The sequence below is a fragment of the Sarcophilus harrisii genome, chromosome 1 (genome assembly GCF_902635505.1).
Source record: "Sarcophilus harrisii chromosome 1, mSarHar1.11, whole genome shotgun sequence".
In the NCBI taxonomy this organism is placed as follows: domain Eukaryota; kingdom Metazoa; phylum Chordata; class Mammalia; order Dasyuromorphia; family Dasyuridae; genus Sarcophilus; species Sarcophilus harrisii.
The window spans coordinates 631,031,630-631,046,843 of NC_045426.1; the positions used below are offsets into that span (position 1 = coordinate 631,031,630).

Here is a 15,214-nt window from a genome sequence, read left to right on the forward strand (position 1 = left end):
ATCTAAGGGAAGGAGTGGAGGGAGAGAGGGAAAAATCGGAATAGAAGTGAATGCAAGAGATAATGTTGTGGGAAATTATCCTGGCATGGGTTCTGTCAATAAAAAGTTATAATAATAATAATAATAAAAACATATTTAATATGGTGTACAATAAAAAAAAGATTGGAGTTTCATGGTGGCTCGTGCTCTGGAGCTAGAGAACAATAAACTAGAATTCTGCAGTCCCTTAAGTTTTATTTTAGTTTTCTGATCTTGAGAAATGACTTAATTAGGAATATTTTTACCTTGATTTGCCATGTAGTGTCTGTGAGCTTGAAAGATTCATTTTACTTGTTTTTCTTCTGCCCTTACATAACCCTGCCCTCTGGTGTACAGTGATATAGGAAAGAGAGTGAACAAGGATATAGCATACTTAGAAAGTCAGTGTCTTTTGTCTTCAAGATAACTTGTGTATTGGCTCTCTCTGTTTTTCTCCTAGCTCCTGGAAAAGCTTGGAAGCATTCAGAAGCAGGGAAGAAAAAGAAATATCAATGATGGTACAACACTTGGAAAACAGTCTCTTTAGAATGTCCCTACTAGAAAATACTATTAGTGATGGTCAACCCCAGCCACAACAGACTCTCCTTGCCATGTTTTTTTTTTTTTTTTTCAGTTATCTACCAGAGACTCAGTGCAGAGTAAAGCAGAACTCATACCTTTTCACCTTTTTCTCCTTTGAAAAATGTTCCCTGACCCTAGAGAAAAAAAACACAGAAAAATGGAGAAAACTTAATTTAAATCAGATCAGTATCCTCCTAGTAAAATTATCATTAATCCTAGAATATCTGAGAATTTTGAAATTCTTCCCCTTAATTAATTACTCTACCATACAGAATCATTGTTAGTCTTTATAGTAATCTCTAGTATGTGTCATCCTTAAATCAAACTATCCTTTATTCAAGAACCTAGTAAACCTTTCAAGTTTGATTCACCCCTTTTCCTTAATTCTAATAAGGCCAGTTTCTTAACCATCTGCCATAAAACATTCCTGTCTTTGATGACACTTCTCCTTCTCTGTAATGATAAATATCTTAGCAGTCCTTTAAGTCCCTCTCATCCATAAAACCTCTCCTAACCACTCCAGCCCCAATATAAAGTCTCTCTTTTCCAATCTCCTAAATCACATAATAGCCATGACATATAGTTCTGGATCATTTCTGATTGACAATGACTTAGCAATATTAACTTTATAAGTATAATAATAACTAATATTTTAATTACATGTGTCATTATCTATAGCATATAAATACATAATACATATAAATAAATAAATACAAAACATATGGTGCTGACTGTATCTTAGTATGGATGGATTTATTTAAGCTTTTATGCTTAGACTGAATCTCAAACTTCTAGACCCTTTTGGATCCTTCTTTGACCTTTAGCAAAAAACATACTGCCTTGCTTAAGAAACACTGGCGGAATGGATCTCATCAGAATCCCTTCCATGATTTCTTTTATGTTATACCACAAGGGTAAGGAGTAAATGGTCTTATAGTGTAAGTCCCTTAGGGACAAAAACAGTTTAATTTCTGTTTTTGAATCCCCAGCATTTAGCATAGAGACTAGAACATAGAAGCACTTAACAAATGCTTATAAATTAATTAACTGACTAATTATTTACTTACCGAATCACCTTTCTCTCCTTTGGGCCCTGGAATTCCACTCTGCCCTTGAGTTCCAGTTTCTCCCTTAAAATTTCAAAGAGAAAAGCATAAATCAGCATATTGAAAATTTATTTTTAAAACTTTTAAAAATCCACCATAACACACTCATAAAATCTTCATCTTCTCTCTCTCTCTCTCTCTCTCTCTCTCTCTCTCTCTCTCTCTCTAGATATAGATAGTTGTATATATGCATATGTATATATATTTTTAGTATTTCTTCAATTCTCCTTTCCTACATATCACCAACTACCTATTAGACATTCAAAACTGTGTTTCATGTTTGTTATCACAGATATGTAGATTTACTCTCATAGTTCTTTTGATCAAGGTATAATACAAAAACAAAAATATGCATAATCAATTTAAGAAAGAGTTTTTCATTACAATTTATTTACAATCTATTTAATTACAATTAACAATCTTGGTCTTAGAAAAGAATTGAGAAAATTCACCTCCATCTTCTTATTGCATAGATGGAAAGACTACAAGTGAGGTATTGCACTGACTATAAGATATAGTTGATGCATATGTGTATATATGTATATGTGTATATATGTAATATATTCTAAAACTAATGTAGTAAAAATATGAGATATCTTTTTAAGGAAGTAAAGTAAAACCTAACAGAAGTATTTAAATAAAATAGAACCTTAATTATGAAGAGCATAATAATTACAATTCTATGAGGTTAAGAATGTGATTCCCATTTTGGAAGAAAAGAAGATCAGATTGATGACATGATTTGCCCAATAAAGCTAATTATGTGCCAGGATTCAAACTCAATTCTTATAATATCAGGTAATAGGATATTGAAAAGAAAGGGATCTTGGATATGAATTTAATTAGTCCCAGAATTTTAAAGATGACGTAACTGAGGACTGCTGACACTGGGGCAAGTGGTAGAGTGGCTAGACTGTAAGGTCTGGAGTTAGTAAGACTTGAGTTCAAATTCAGTTTCAGATGTTAGCTGTGTGATCTTTGGCAAGTCATGTTGCCTTGGCTTATTTACATTTCTTCAATTTTTAATTAGGAATAATAATAGCACCAATTACAATAGTAAATGAAAGGAGAAAAAAAAAGAGATAGTATCTACAATAGCACAGTGCACGGTATATAATAAGTGCTGTAAAAAATGGTTGCGGTGGTGGGGGTGATGATGATGATGATGATGACTATGATGACGATAACAATGAGGGCGATGATGATGGTGGTGGTGGCAGTGACGGGTCTTTGGCTCCAACTCTTCTGGCTCCAATATCAATTCTCTTCCTACTCCACCGCTCCTCAAGTAATTAATGCAATGAAACAACTTGAAAATCCCACAATACAGAAAGATCTCTTTCCCTGTATTTCTGTCTAGTCACATTAATTACCACATAGGCATTTTTATCACAGTAGACATTCACAGAATTCTTTTGATTTCATCCTCTAAACACTCCTGTGAAGTTGGCAGGGCAGGTTTGTGTAGGCATTTTTATTTACACACAAAGAAACTCAAGAACTGAAGTGATTTATTCAAAGTCACAGAGTCAGTGAGCTTAGCTGAGCCTTGAACCCAGTTCTGGAGGTGTAGACTTTGCTGCTCCTGAGTTTCTTCTGGACTAGATGCTATCTGTGGTTCCTTCCACATCTCAATCTGTCATTCTGAACATTTGGTCCTATGATCCTAAACCAGAATTGGAACCAATTTATTTTTCTAGTGTTTTAAGAGTTCATAGTTAAATAATTGCAGAGATTAAGAGAAGTGAGAAGCTTGGCAGTCAGTAATATATTATCAATAATGACTTGTACATCAGAAGGGGTATAAAAGACATATATGAGTGGGAAAAGAGATAAGTTGACCATCTAGCTAGAATGAACCATAATAGATGGATACCCCACTGTATCATTAGAATCAATGAATTTTAAAATTTGTGTTTAATAAGACAAACAGAAAAGCAAAGCCAGAGGTAGGCTACCAGCACACTGGATCAATCTTTTCTGAAAGTTTTTTTTGCACATGTGGGTCCTTTTTCCTCTTTTTAATTTTTTGGGGGATACAGACCAGTAGTAACACTGCTGGATCAAAGAATATGCACAGTTTTATAGTCCTTTGGGTACATTTCCAAATTCTTCCCTATAATGGTTGAATTGTTTCACAAAACTACCAACAATATGTATTAGTGTAACAGTTTTCTGAGACCAGTTCTTTATCTATATCCTAATCAATTCTCATTATTACCAAAATATCATGTTATTATTATTATTTTCTTGTTTTAAAAAGTCAGGAGATCTGATTTTTAATTCTGTGAAGGATGGATAAGAGAAGAGATTTGAGAGTCAAGCAAGGGGTATGATATAGTAATAGGGCAGATAGGGGGTGTAATGGATAGAGCCAAGGCCTGAAATTGGGAAGATAGGGGTTCAAACCTGGCTCCAACACTTGCTAGCTATGTGATGCTGGACAAGACATTTAACCCTGTCTGCCTCAGTTTCTTCATCTCAAAATGATGCTGAAGAAGTAAATGGAAAATCATTCTAATATCTTTGCCAAGAAAATCCAAAATGGAATTACAAAGAGTTAAACAAGACTAAAATGAAAAACAAACAAACAAACAAAAAAACAAATAGTAATATAGGGAAAACAGCAGACACTGGCTATGTCACTAATAAACCCTGTGACTGTCAGCAAATCGCTTCTCCTCTCTAGGTGTCTCCATCCGTAAGATCTAGATAGATGATTTCTACAAAAATTAGGGATCTGGCTTGATATCAAAGGGCTCTTTCAGTTCAAATAATCTATGAATCCAAATCTCTCTGTGTGAATAATGGGAGTTATTGGACTAGATGTAGGATTGTAGATTCAATAAAGAAAGGATCAGAAGCAGATGCCGCTTGCTTTACAGAAATGATTTGTTCCTGAAACTTGATTCTAAAAAGAATGTGATTAAATTAAAGGATATTTGATATGTTTTAGGAACATTCATTGTTGAAAATAATTCTCTAGGTTCATCTACATGACCAATTGGTCTCCTCAAATGCTAATTAATATCTCTAAAAGACTATCACCATGAAGCATATTGGGATTCCTATATCATCAAGACAACAATCCTAAAAGAATCAGCATATGGTCCAGTTCAATTCAGATAGCAATCATTGATCCAGCAGTGTTAGGCAATGAGAACATCAAGATAACATTAAAAAAAGATCTTACTCTCAAAGAGTTTACATCCCAACTTGGTAGAAGTAAGTCTATATACAATAGAGCAACATGTAATTGTCATATACATGACAGTTTGGGGAGGAAGGGGAAAAGCCCTAATAATTACAGGAGCCAGAAAAGGCTTCCTCTAAGGATAGCATATAGGTTATCCTTGAGGAAAGCTCAGGATTTCAAGAGGTGAGGGTGAAAAAGGACAGCATTCAAGACGTGAGGGATAGCCTGAGCAAACAAATAGATGTATAAAAAAATTAAATGGATGAATTAATGAACAAATAAATAAATAATTGGATGAATGAATGAATTAATAAAGAGAGAAAGAAAGAGAGAGAGAAAGGAAGGGAGGAAGGAAGGAAGGGAGGCATGGAAGGAAGGAGGGAAGAAGGAAGGAAAGAAGATGAGAGATGATGTGCTAGCTTTGGGAGAAAACAAATAATCTAGTTTGACTTAGGAACAGGGAAGGGACAAGATGGGATGATGTAAAATAGGTCTAGAGAAAGATAGCTAAATGGCATGGTGGATAGAAAACTCAGCAGGTCCTGAGTTCAAATCCAGAATAATAGATAATATGTAAAATTTAGAATTAAGAGCCCTGGGATTTGATCCTTGTTATATCATAATTGGGTAATTATGATGCTTAATCTTTTAGATGCTTAATCTTTTACATCAGGTTCCTGATCTGCAAAATGGTAATTATAATAGTTAAGTCAGAATTGTTATGGAGACAGTATTTTGCAAACCTTAACATTTGGCACTTACTAGCTATATGATCCTAGGATAGTCAATCCCAGTTTCTTAAACAACAACAATAACAATAACAGAGATTCTAGGTTAGAGGAAAATTGTAAATGTTAAGCTGGAGACAGTATTTTATTCTAAAGAGAAAAAGGGAGGCATTGAGGAAAAAATATGGGGAGATGATATAATCACATCTCAAGTATATAAAGAAGAAAAGATTGTATCGAGACTGACCTTGAGTCCTCGTGGTCCCTCGATGCCTCTCTCACCCTATGGGAACAAAAGTATAGTTAAAGTTTGGTTTCTTATTATTCCCTTTCATTCAATACTAGCTTTACTAACATCCACTACATAATTAAACCTAAATGTAAGTAAACTTACAAAAAGGGCAGTTAGTGATATTGGCTAGACACTGTCCAGAAGGTAAAACCCACTGGCCTCAATTTCAAGGTTTGTCTAAACAGTCCTATGTTAATTAAATTGTAAATATTTTTCTTTCCCGGCATTTTAGCCTAATAAAGGCATATTGTCTAACATCCAATCATCTTACATATAGGAAGAGTCCAATGAGTCAATGCTAAAGATAGATAAACATATTACATCAGGTTTGTAGCATTTTTCTTTACTAAATTATCACCTACATGTTTCCAAATGGATAAACAGCTTGTTTTACATGGACAAATTCCCAAGTCTTAGAAAAGAAAGAATTTCTTTTTGAATTGCTTAAAGGCAAAAGTGGATATCACCAAAATGCCAGTGAAATGAGGGAAACCAAGAGAAATGCAGAAATGATCTCCAGTGTTTGACTTATGTTCTAATATAGAACATTTCCAAAGGGCTGTCAGGTTGTTTGGTGTTTCCCACCGTGTTAAGCTGACTTAAATGATCATCAGATCATCATCTTAGATGATCCCCAGGCACTAGAAAAACTGACATTGCTTTCAATATGCTGGTTTCAGTCATTTTCCTGAGACCAAGACTACTGGCCATGTGGTCCTCTTACCATTGTATTTACTTTTATCAACACAGACAGGAGGTAACATGGTTAGTGAAAGTGAGATTTGGTATCAGGAAGAACCAAATTCAAATTCTGCCTCAAATACTACCTGTGTGATCCTGGTCAACTTATTAACTTCTATGTTTCAGTTTTCTCAACTGTAAAATGGGGATAATATAGAACCTGCTTTATAGAATTATTGTGAACATCAAATAACAATAGACTTTGCAGACTTAAAATACTATATGAATATCAATTACTCTTACTCATGTAATATCATGGGAAGGATTGTCCACCTTAGAAAGCTCTGTTCATCTGAACTAATGAAAACTGAGACCTCGGTTAGAAATCTAAAAATCTGTCTTTTCCTCTTAGCAGTGAAGAGAAACAACATTACATAGTAGATAATATGTAAAACTTAGAATCAAGAATTCTGAGTTTTTATCCTTGCTATATAATAATTGGGCAATTATGGGCAGGTTGCTTAATCTTTTAGAATATCAGGTTCCTGATCTGCAAAATGGTAATTATAATAGCTAACTCAGAGTTATTATGAAGAAAGCATTTTGCAAACCTTAAATTACTATACTAATGTAAATTATTATTGTTGCGTGGGTGAGTGTGCAAATACAGACACATAATTGTTTCCAGGAGTAAAAACAGTTCTTGCACATTTACCTAGAATGGAATAATAATTTTTATTTCTATCATATCCTGCTTCCCCTATGTCTGGCACTGAGCACATAATAGGCATGTAATTAAGACTTGTGGATTTTTTGATAGGTCTGGATAAGCTCATCTACCTAGCAAAAGTAAGAAAAACAATTTATTTTATCAGCCATATCCTTAGAATTCCTTCTTATTAGCCTTCTAAAATCCACTGAAGCCACCAGCTAGTGAAAGATAGCACTGAGAGTGAACTCTAAAGAAGGTTGTTTTTGGCTGATTTCACAGTCTGGGTATGCTGTCTACATTTGTGTGGTGGTGGGTGCTGAGTAAAAATGCTTGGCAGCTAGATACCTATTATTTCAGTTTCTTAATTGAAAGCAGAGAATCTGAGGGAATTCAGATGGCCTTTGTGATTCTATAGACTCACAAAACTAGAAAAATGATTGGTTCATTTATAAACCTCAAAGCTCAAGTGGTTTCCCTGGCTAGACAAGTTTAGTGATATTTAACAGGATAGTCCTAATTGTATCACCTGTTTATATTATTAATCTAAGCACCAACATTGATGACCACTGAAATACAGGTGTTTCACATTTATTAATATAAACAATTCCCATTTCTAAAATCTATCATGATATATCATCATCATTACCACCATCACCACCATCATCCAACATTTATATTCAATATATATTCAATGTGAATGTTTTCAATATTCAATGGACTTTCAATGTGCCAGGTTCTATAAACTCTTCATAATTATCTTATTTCATCCTCACAATAACCCTGCAAGAAAAGCATCATTATTATTATTATTATTTATCATCATTTAAGAGATGAAGAAACTGAAGGAAACTGAAGCTAAATGAATATTAAGGATCACATGCCTATTAAGTATCTGAAGCTGAATTTGAATTCAGGTTTTTCTGATTCCAACCCCAGCACTCTACCATTTAGCTACACTTTCCCTACAATGATCCTGTGAAATGTGTAGTTCTAATATTACCTTTCTAGTTTAAAAGATAAGACTCTGGAAGGTGAATTGATTGATTACAGTTAAAGACCAGTCTTTAGAGTCAAGAGTTCTAACACCAAGAATCAACTCTCTTGGATATTCACTTCCAAATACACTATGGCCCTACCTTATGTGAAACAGGAATGGAATCAGCCAAACAGCTTGTCAACAAGCATTTATGAAGTGCACAAACTGTGCTAAGATTATAAAGGAAAGGAATTATACTTGTAGGGAATAGTCAGGGACAGATGGATGTTGGTTTGTAGTAGAGTAGGTAAAGAGAAGAGATGACAAAGTAGACCTTGTGAAAGCAAGCTTAGATTAGTGTTCTCCAAATTATTGTAAGTAATTCAGGAAAAGACATTTTTAAGTCCCTTTCAGCTTTACCCTTATAAAAGGGCTTAATCTATTAATTCTGACTCTCTCCATCCTTAGCCATAGTTCTCCTACCCCTCCTATTTCATTCTCCTATTCAAGGTGAATTCATAATATATATAGAGTAGTTAGTAAATATTTCTCTATCAAGTCATTGTTGATCTATTTGTTGCAAAGACATTTCTGTTCCAATATGAGCTAGACTAGCTGACCCTTTCTAACTTTGAGATTCCATCATTCTTTTGGTGAAGAAATTGCTGAAGACTATCAAAAAGAAAAACCATTCTGTTTAATGGATTTTAGTATAGTTCAATTGACTGTTAAATTAGGAATAGGGAACATAATATAATAATTAATAGATAATTATTAAAAAGTTTAGCTTCATATTATGACTAGAGAAGAGAAAGAAAAAAAGGAAAGATAAGAGGTAACCATGTGACCATATTAAACCACAATTCATTTCATAGTTTTTATTCTTATATTCAAAAACATTATTTTGCTTTAATTGAGTTGCATCCTGCTGGAGGAGCCATTGGAGTAATAAGCCCCCAAATATCAGTGTGGGAGGGGGCAAAACACCTTCATAGAATTAAAGGCATAGATTTAATCACAAAGTCAGTAGTTTCCCTCCCTATTCTAGGCTAGGAGTCCACTGCAATGATCAGATGATAGATAATAGATTGCTAACTCCTTGAAACCAAGAGTCATATTGGTATCATACCTGAAGTGCCAAGCACATGATCTTGGATATATGTACTTAACAAATATTTGATGTAATTACCAATCAAAAAAAGGAAGTAGAAGGATGATCCTAAAGAGACCTTGTATTAGGCTATATCCTCTGACTTGGAAGTATGCAGATGATATATACATTTCTCAAATTCCTTCCCATAGCTAAGTAGGAAACATTGCCAGCAATGACCCTTGCTTTAGGAAGAGAGAGGAAAGGTCATAAGAGCACCTTTTCCCCAGGAGGGCAGGAACAATTGATGGTCTTCAGAAAGCCAATCTGCTCACTGCCAATGGTTGGTGGTATCTCCGGTAGAGGGGCTTCTGTAATGACGGTCACCTGGCACTGAAGAAAGAAAAAAAAGAGAATAAGATATTCTGATTTCTCTACTCTGTGTCCAAACCACCCTATATATTCCCACTGTGCAATTTACATTTACAATATGCCCTTTCCTTACAACAACCCAAGTTTAAGCGATACCATTTTTTAGCTAAACTGAGGTAAAAAAAAGATATTAAGGTTTTTATGAAGTTATAAATATATATATATATATATATATATATATATATATATATATACATGTGTGTATATGTATAGATAATGGTCACAAGCAAGTTTTGGATTTAGGGAAAAAAAGCAGATTTCATTTCTCCATAAGTTAATGGGAAGAGTAACTCATAGGGAATTACAACACATTAGATGCCTAAACTGAAAGAATACAAAGTACCATGAAATCTCACTGGAGAAAAACTTGTTCTATTTTAGATATAGACATTTTGAAAAGCAAAGATTTTAAGCTTTTTTTCTTGTCGTAGCAAAACAGAGACAATACATTGGAAACAAAATGAATGCCTATCCATTGGGAAATAGATGGGAAAATTGTGGCAAATTTACATAGCACAATAATATTACATTTTAAGAAATTGATACAGGAAATTCTTAAAAACAAGAGAAGAGTCATGGACCACACATAAAACAATACCAGGAAAATATACACAAAGACAACAATAACAAAAACAATAGCAGCTAAACTCAGGCTAACCATGATAAATCCTTATCCTAGAAAACAAATGATGAAACATGCATTCCTGCTCTCAAAAGAGAAGTGAGAGATTATGGGAGAAGAATGTTTCATAAACTATCAGAGACTGATAAACTTGAGTTTATGATGTTTCTTATTACAAAAAAGGTAAGGGCATATCAGAAAATAATTGTAGTATGAAAAAAGACAAAATTACAGTTTTTTTTCTTCAGAATTTATGCTCTTAAAGGGCAGGAACTGAATCTTCTTTTCTCCCACAGTGTTTGGACCCCAATAAAGACTTGATATGGGCTGGCACTGAGTATAAGCTTCATTACTAAAAAAAGATTGCTTTGACAAGGAAAAGTGTACCAGGAAGAACTAAAAAATAACACTGATTATAGACTGCACTAAGAATTGGTATACACAAGTTTTAAGGAAAGAGGTACAGCCTGATTTAGGTCAAACAGATATCTCTTAACTTTTGTCTTTGTAGAAATTGGAGGCTGATGACACAGGTGAAATTAGGTTCTACTCTGGCTATGTGACCTTGGATCAAGTTATTTGTGTACCAATATTGTGATGATGTGGTAGAAACAGCATGAGATTTGGAATAAAGAGATATTGGTTTGAATCAGCTTAGTCATAAGTTTTGTGACCTTAAACAAATCACCTCATCTCTCAGTTCCTTCTTACATAAAATGGACTATGAGTCGTCCACTGTTTACCTCATAGAGTTGTTGTAAAGAAATGCTAACCTTTTGGTACATAATGTGATATATCACTTTAGCTTCCCTTCTAGAATAGAAGCTTCATGAAGACAAGGACATTGTATTAATCATCTTTTTATTCACCACAGTACTTAATATACAGCATATATATATCAGATATTTAAAAAACTGAATGAGTAAATGAATGAATGGATTTATTTCCTCTAAAGGCCTGAAGGAAATATCTATGTTTGACTGAAATCTCTCCTGCTTTCATATAAGGCCATATCTTCTTGTGTGGACATTATAACTTACTGGTCCTGAAGGAATGTCACAGCAGGTTTCCAATTCAGCATGTCGAGAGTCACAATAAATCACTATCCGCTGCAGATCAAACTGAAAAGGGAAGAAGAAATGATCAGTCACAAATAGGCTAAAATAAAAATGCATCAATCATCTTTTGGTACTGGTCCTCAGCTTTCTGCTTTCAGGAAGCCTTCCCTACCTCTGGATGCCAGGGATCTCTATCCTCCTCTAAAGTCCATTTTCGCTCTACAACATTATACTAAATGGCTTTAGAATATAATATGTGATGGTAGAGCTAGGGTTCACAGTGGCTGCAGTACTGGGCCTGGAGTTAGGAAGTCTCTTCTTCCTTAGTCCAAATACAGCTTCAGACATTTACTAATTGACCCTGAGTAAAAGTCACTTAATTCTTTTTACCTCCATTTCTTTTTCTGTAAAATGATTTGGAGAAGGAAACAGTAAACCATTATGATATTTTTGCTAAGCAAACCTCAAAAAGGAGTCAAAGAGTCAGACCTAACTAGAAAACAACTGAACAGTAAAAAATAATATGATTTAACCTATAATTATATACTATTTTCCATCACTTGCTAAAGAAAATGCTTATATGAGAATGTGATTTGCTTCCCCATTAGATCTTGCTGGAGAGATCATAGCCTACAAAAAGGAGGTAATATTCTATAGTGGGAACAGTATTAGATGAGAGTCATTGTGCTGCATGAAACAAACATAACTGGAGTCCAAGGTCCTATATTTAAATCCCATATCCAATGGTGGTCCCTGGGCATCTCATTTTTCACTACCCTGTGCCTCAGTTTCCTAATTTGTAAAATGAAGACTGAGATCTCTTCCAGTTCTACATGTATGATCCCATGACATGGATTGAAACCCCTACTCTGACACTTAATAGGCTTGATAGTGTGAGTCTTTTTAGCTGCCCAACCTTCCTCTTCTATAAAATGGGGATTATCCAGGTGCATGTATTCTTGTTCTTGCAGGGTTGTTGAGTGATATACTTTGGAGGCAATAAAGTACCATAGAGAGAGCACTAATAATAGCAAATCGCTTTCCTATAGAGCTGTGACAGACATCATCTATATATAGATATATAGAGCCAGACTCAGAGTTAGCAACATGTGAGTTCAAGTCCTGTCTCTGACATACTATCAATGCATCTCTGGCTAGCTCTGTGTCCCTTGGCAAAGAAAAATCTCTAAGGTATTAAGGAGCAAAGCTGTTGCTGATACGCACTAGTAGAGGGAATTTCCTCACAAGGATTTCTTGCACCAATAAAATCACAAGGACAGAAAACAAAACAAAAATACCACCTTAACATTTACCAAGCAACATTTTCATCACAGTTCTGCCAACGGGGCAATATGGAAGAAAGAGTGTTGACCTTGAAATCAAGGGAAATCTTGATTCAAATCTCAGCCCTAATATTTCTGCGTAGCCTTGAGTACATATCAATTTTGAGTACACTCAAACACAAATTGAGTGTTTATCAATTTTTTTCATCTATAAAATGGGAATACCACTATTTATATTGCCTATCTAAATTTATACTGCCTATCTCTCAGGACTCAGGAAGATGTTTTGTAAGCCCAAAAGTGCTTACTGTAGTCATTGTTTTATTGCCTATTACCTTCTGAAGAGTGGCCCACTCCATTTTTGGATAGTTCTAATTATTACAAAATTTCCCCCCAAAATTGGACTCTCTTCAACTTTAACTCATTTCGTCTAGCTCTGCCCTGCTTCTGGAACTAAGCAGAATAAATCTTCTTCTTACTCCATATGAAAGTCCTGCAAATATTACGGAGAGCTATCATGTACTCCTCTTCTGTTCTGCAGGAGAAACACCCTTCAGTTTCCCCATAAAACATGAACATTAGACCTTTCATCAGACTGGTCTCCTCTTCATGAAAAGTCCTTTGTAACAAGTAAAACAATTAAGTGAAAACTTAATTAGTGACCTCATCATCTGAAAGTACATGAAACATTCCGTTTTTATAGAATCTCTCTTTTTAATTGCTTTTCATTAAAAGAAATGCATTTTCTTTTTCTCCCAAATCTTACCTCATTTAAATAGAAAAACAAAAATTCCTTTTAATGAGTATAAATATATGTGCATACATATATGTAGAGTGGGACATGTCCCACATATAGCATATATGTCCACATCCTGAATTTGTTACCTTTATATTGAATTGTTATACTTCAGCATCATTCAGCTGGGTGCTCACCAGCTTACCACTATCCTTCTTGAAACATTATGTTATGTTAAGAATTCAACACAATTTCAGATGTGGTATATACAGGTAGAGCAAAGTAGGGAGATCACTTCCTTCTTTCTGGAAACTAAGCCTTTTATGTGGGGTTTGAGGGCTGAATCACAGTGTTAACTCATGTTGAGCTTATCTTTTACCAGAATCCCAGTATACTTTCCAAATAAACTGTAGCTAATCATGATTCTCCTATTCTTCATTTGTGAATTGGATTTCTGAACCCAAATTGGAAGATTTTACATTTGACTGAGTTATTTATCATTGTTTCATTTTCAGACAAATGGTCTAACTATTCAAGATAGTTGGATGACTTTGTCATCCAAAATGTTTGTTCTCCCTCCCAGTTTGATGTCATCTGAAAATTTAATGATAATACTTTCTAAACCTATATCTAAATCACTGGTTTAAAACAAATGTTTAAAAGCACATGGTCACATCACTAAGCTCAGATCCTTCTTCAGACATTCCTTTGCTATGAGACTCTAGGCAAGTCAGCCTACTCCCTCCATTTCCTCATCCTACCTTATATGGTCCTTTTGCAGATCTAATGGGTTGACAAATGTAAGGTGCTTTGCAAATCCCATCAATCAATAAATCAATATTTATAAACCCTAAAGCACCCTAGTGCCTAAACAGTGATAGCAGGTGCTTAACAAATATTTATTGATTGACTCATTATTTGAGCTCTTCAACTCTTCCACTGACTAGATCACTATGTACATGTCAATTCCCCTTACTGGATATCAATTTCTACATGTATAAAATGAGAATATTAAGATAAATGTCTTCTAATGTCATTTTCATGTACTCTATCTTATGTTCTATTTTCTGACATCCCATCTTCTATGGTCCCTTCATCTCTAACATTTTATATTCTAATATTCTACATTCTAACAGAAAAAAATGTTACATAATCTGAGTCCCCCTTTTCTCTAACATTCTATGTTTTTCTGTTCTATGTTTTTGTTTCAAGAGTCTCTGCAACATTAATGTTCTATGACATCAGGTTCCTTCCATCTTAACATACTATATTCTAATATTGTATATTCCACTAGTTTTTCCATCTTAAATCTTCTATGCCCCAAGGTCTGTTACACCTCTAACATTTGAGTTCTCCTTTCTTATGGCCTATGTCCTAAGACCAGAAGTAGGTTCATCATTCCATTAAATATCATCCTAGGTACATCATTATGTTATGCATGTTGTTATAGCATAGATAAAGCAATAGTACCTTCTGACAGAGTAATGACACATTATACCATTTTGCTGTAACATATAAAAACTATTTAAAGTACATTATAGACCTTCATTTGTAGTGACCTTTTTAGTCACAAAATATCTCTATTATTTCATTTGAAACTCACAATAGCACTTCTGAAGTAGGAAATGAAAAGATGATAGATGTTCTTTGTTTTGCAGTCAGAGAAAAGAAGATTTAAAGGAACTTTTCCAAAGATTAATCA

General features: G+C 34.3%; 1 protein-coding gene across 1 annotated transcript in view; it reads right to left on the bottom strand.

Moving 5' to 3' along the window:
* Positions 1-15,214, bottom strand: part of COL22A1 (collagen type XXII alpha 1 chain) — a 134,536-nt gene that overhangs the window by 97,388 nt on the left and 21,934 nt on the right. The window contains exons 4-8 of the mRNA XM_031947436.1: positions 11,476-11,556; positions 9,661-9,774; positions 5,878-5,913; positions 1,668-1,730; positions 696-734 (exon numbers count right to left, since the gene is read on the bottom strand). Coding sequence (XP_031803296.1) covers positions 696-734; positions 1,668-1,730; positions 5,878-5,913; positions 9,661-9,774; positions 11,476-11,556 — 333 coding nt within the window. The remainder of the gene's footprint in view (positions 1-695; positions 735-1,667; positions 1,731-5,877; positions 5,914-9,660; positions 9,775-11,475; positions 11,557-15,214) is intronic.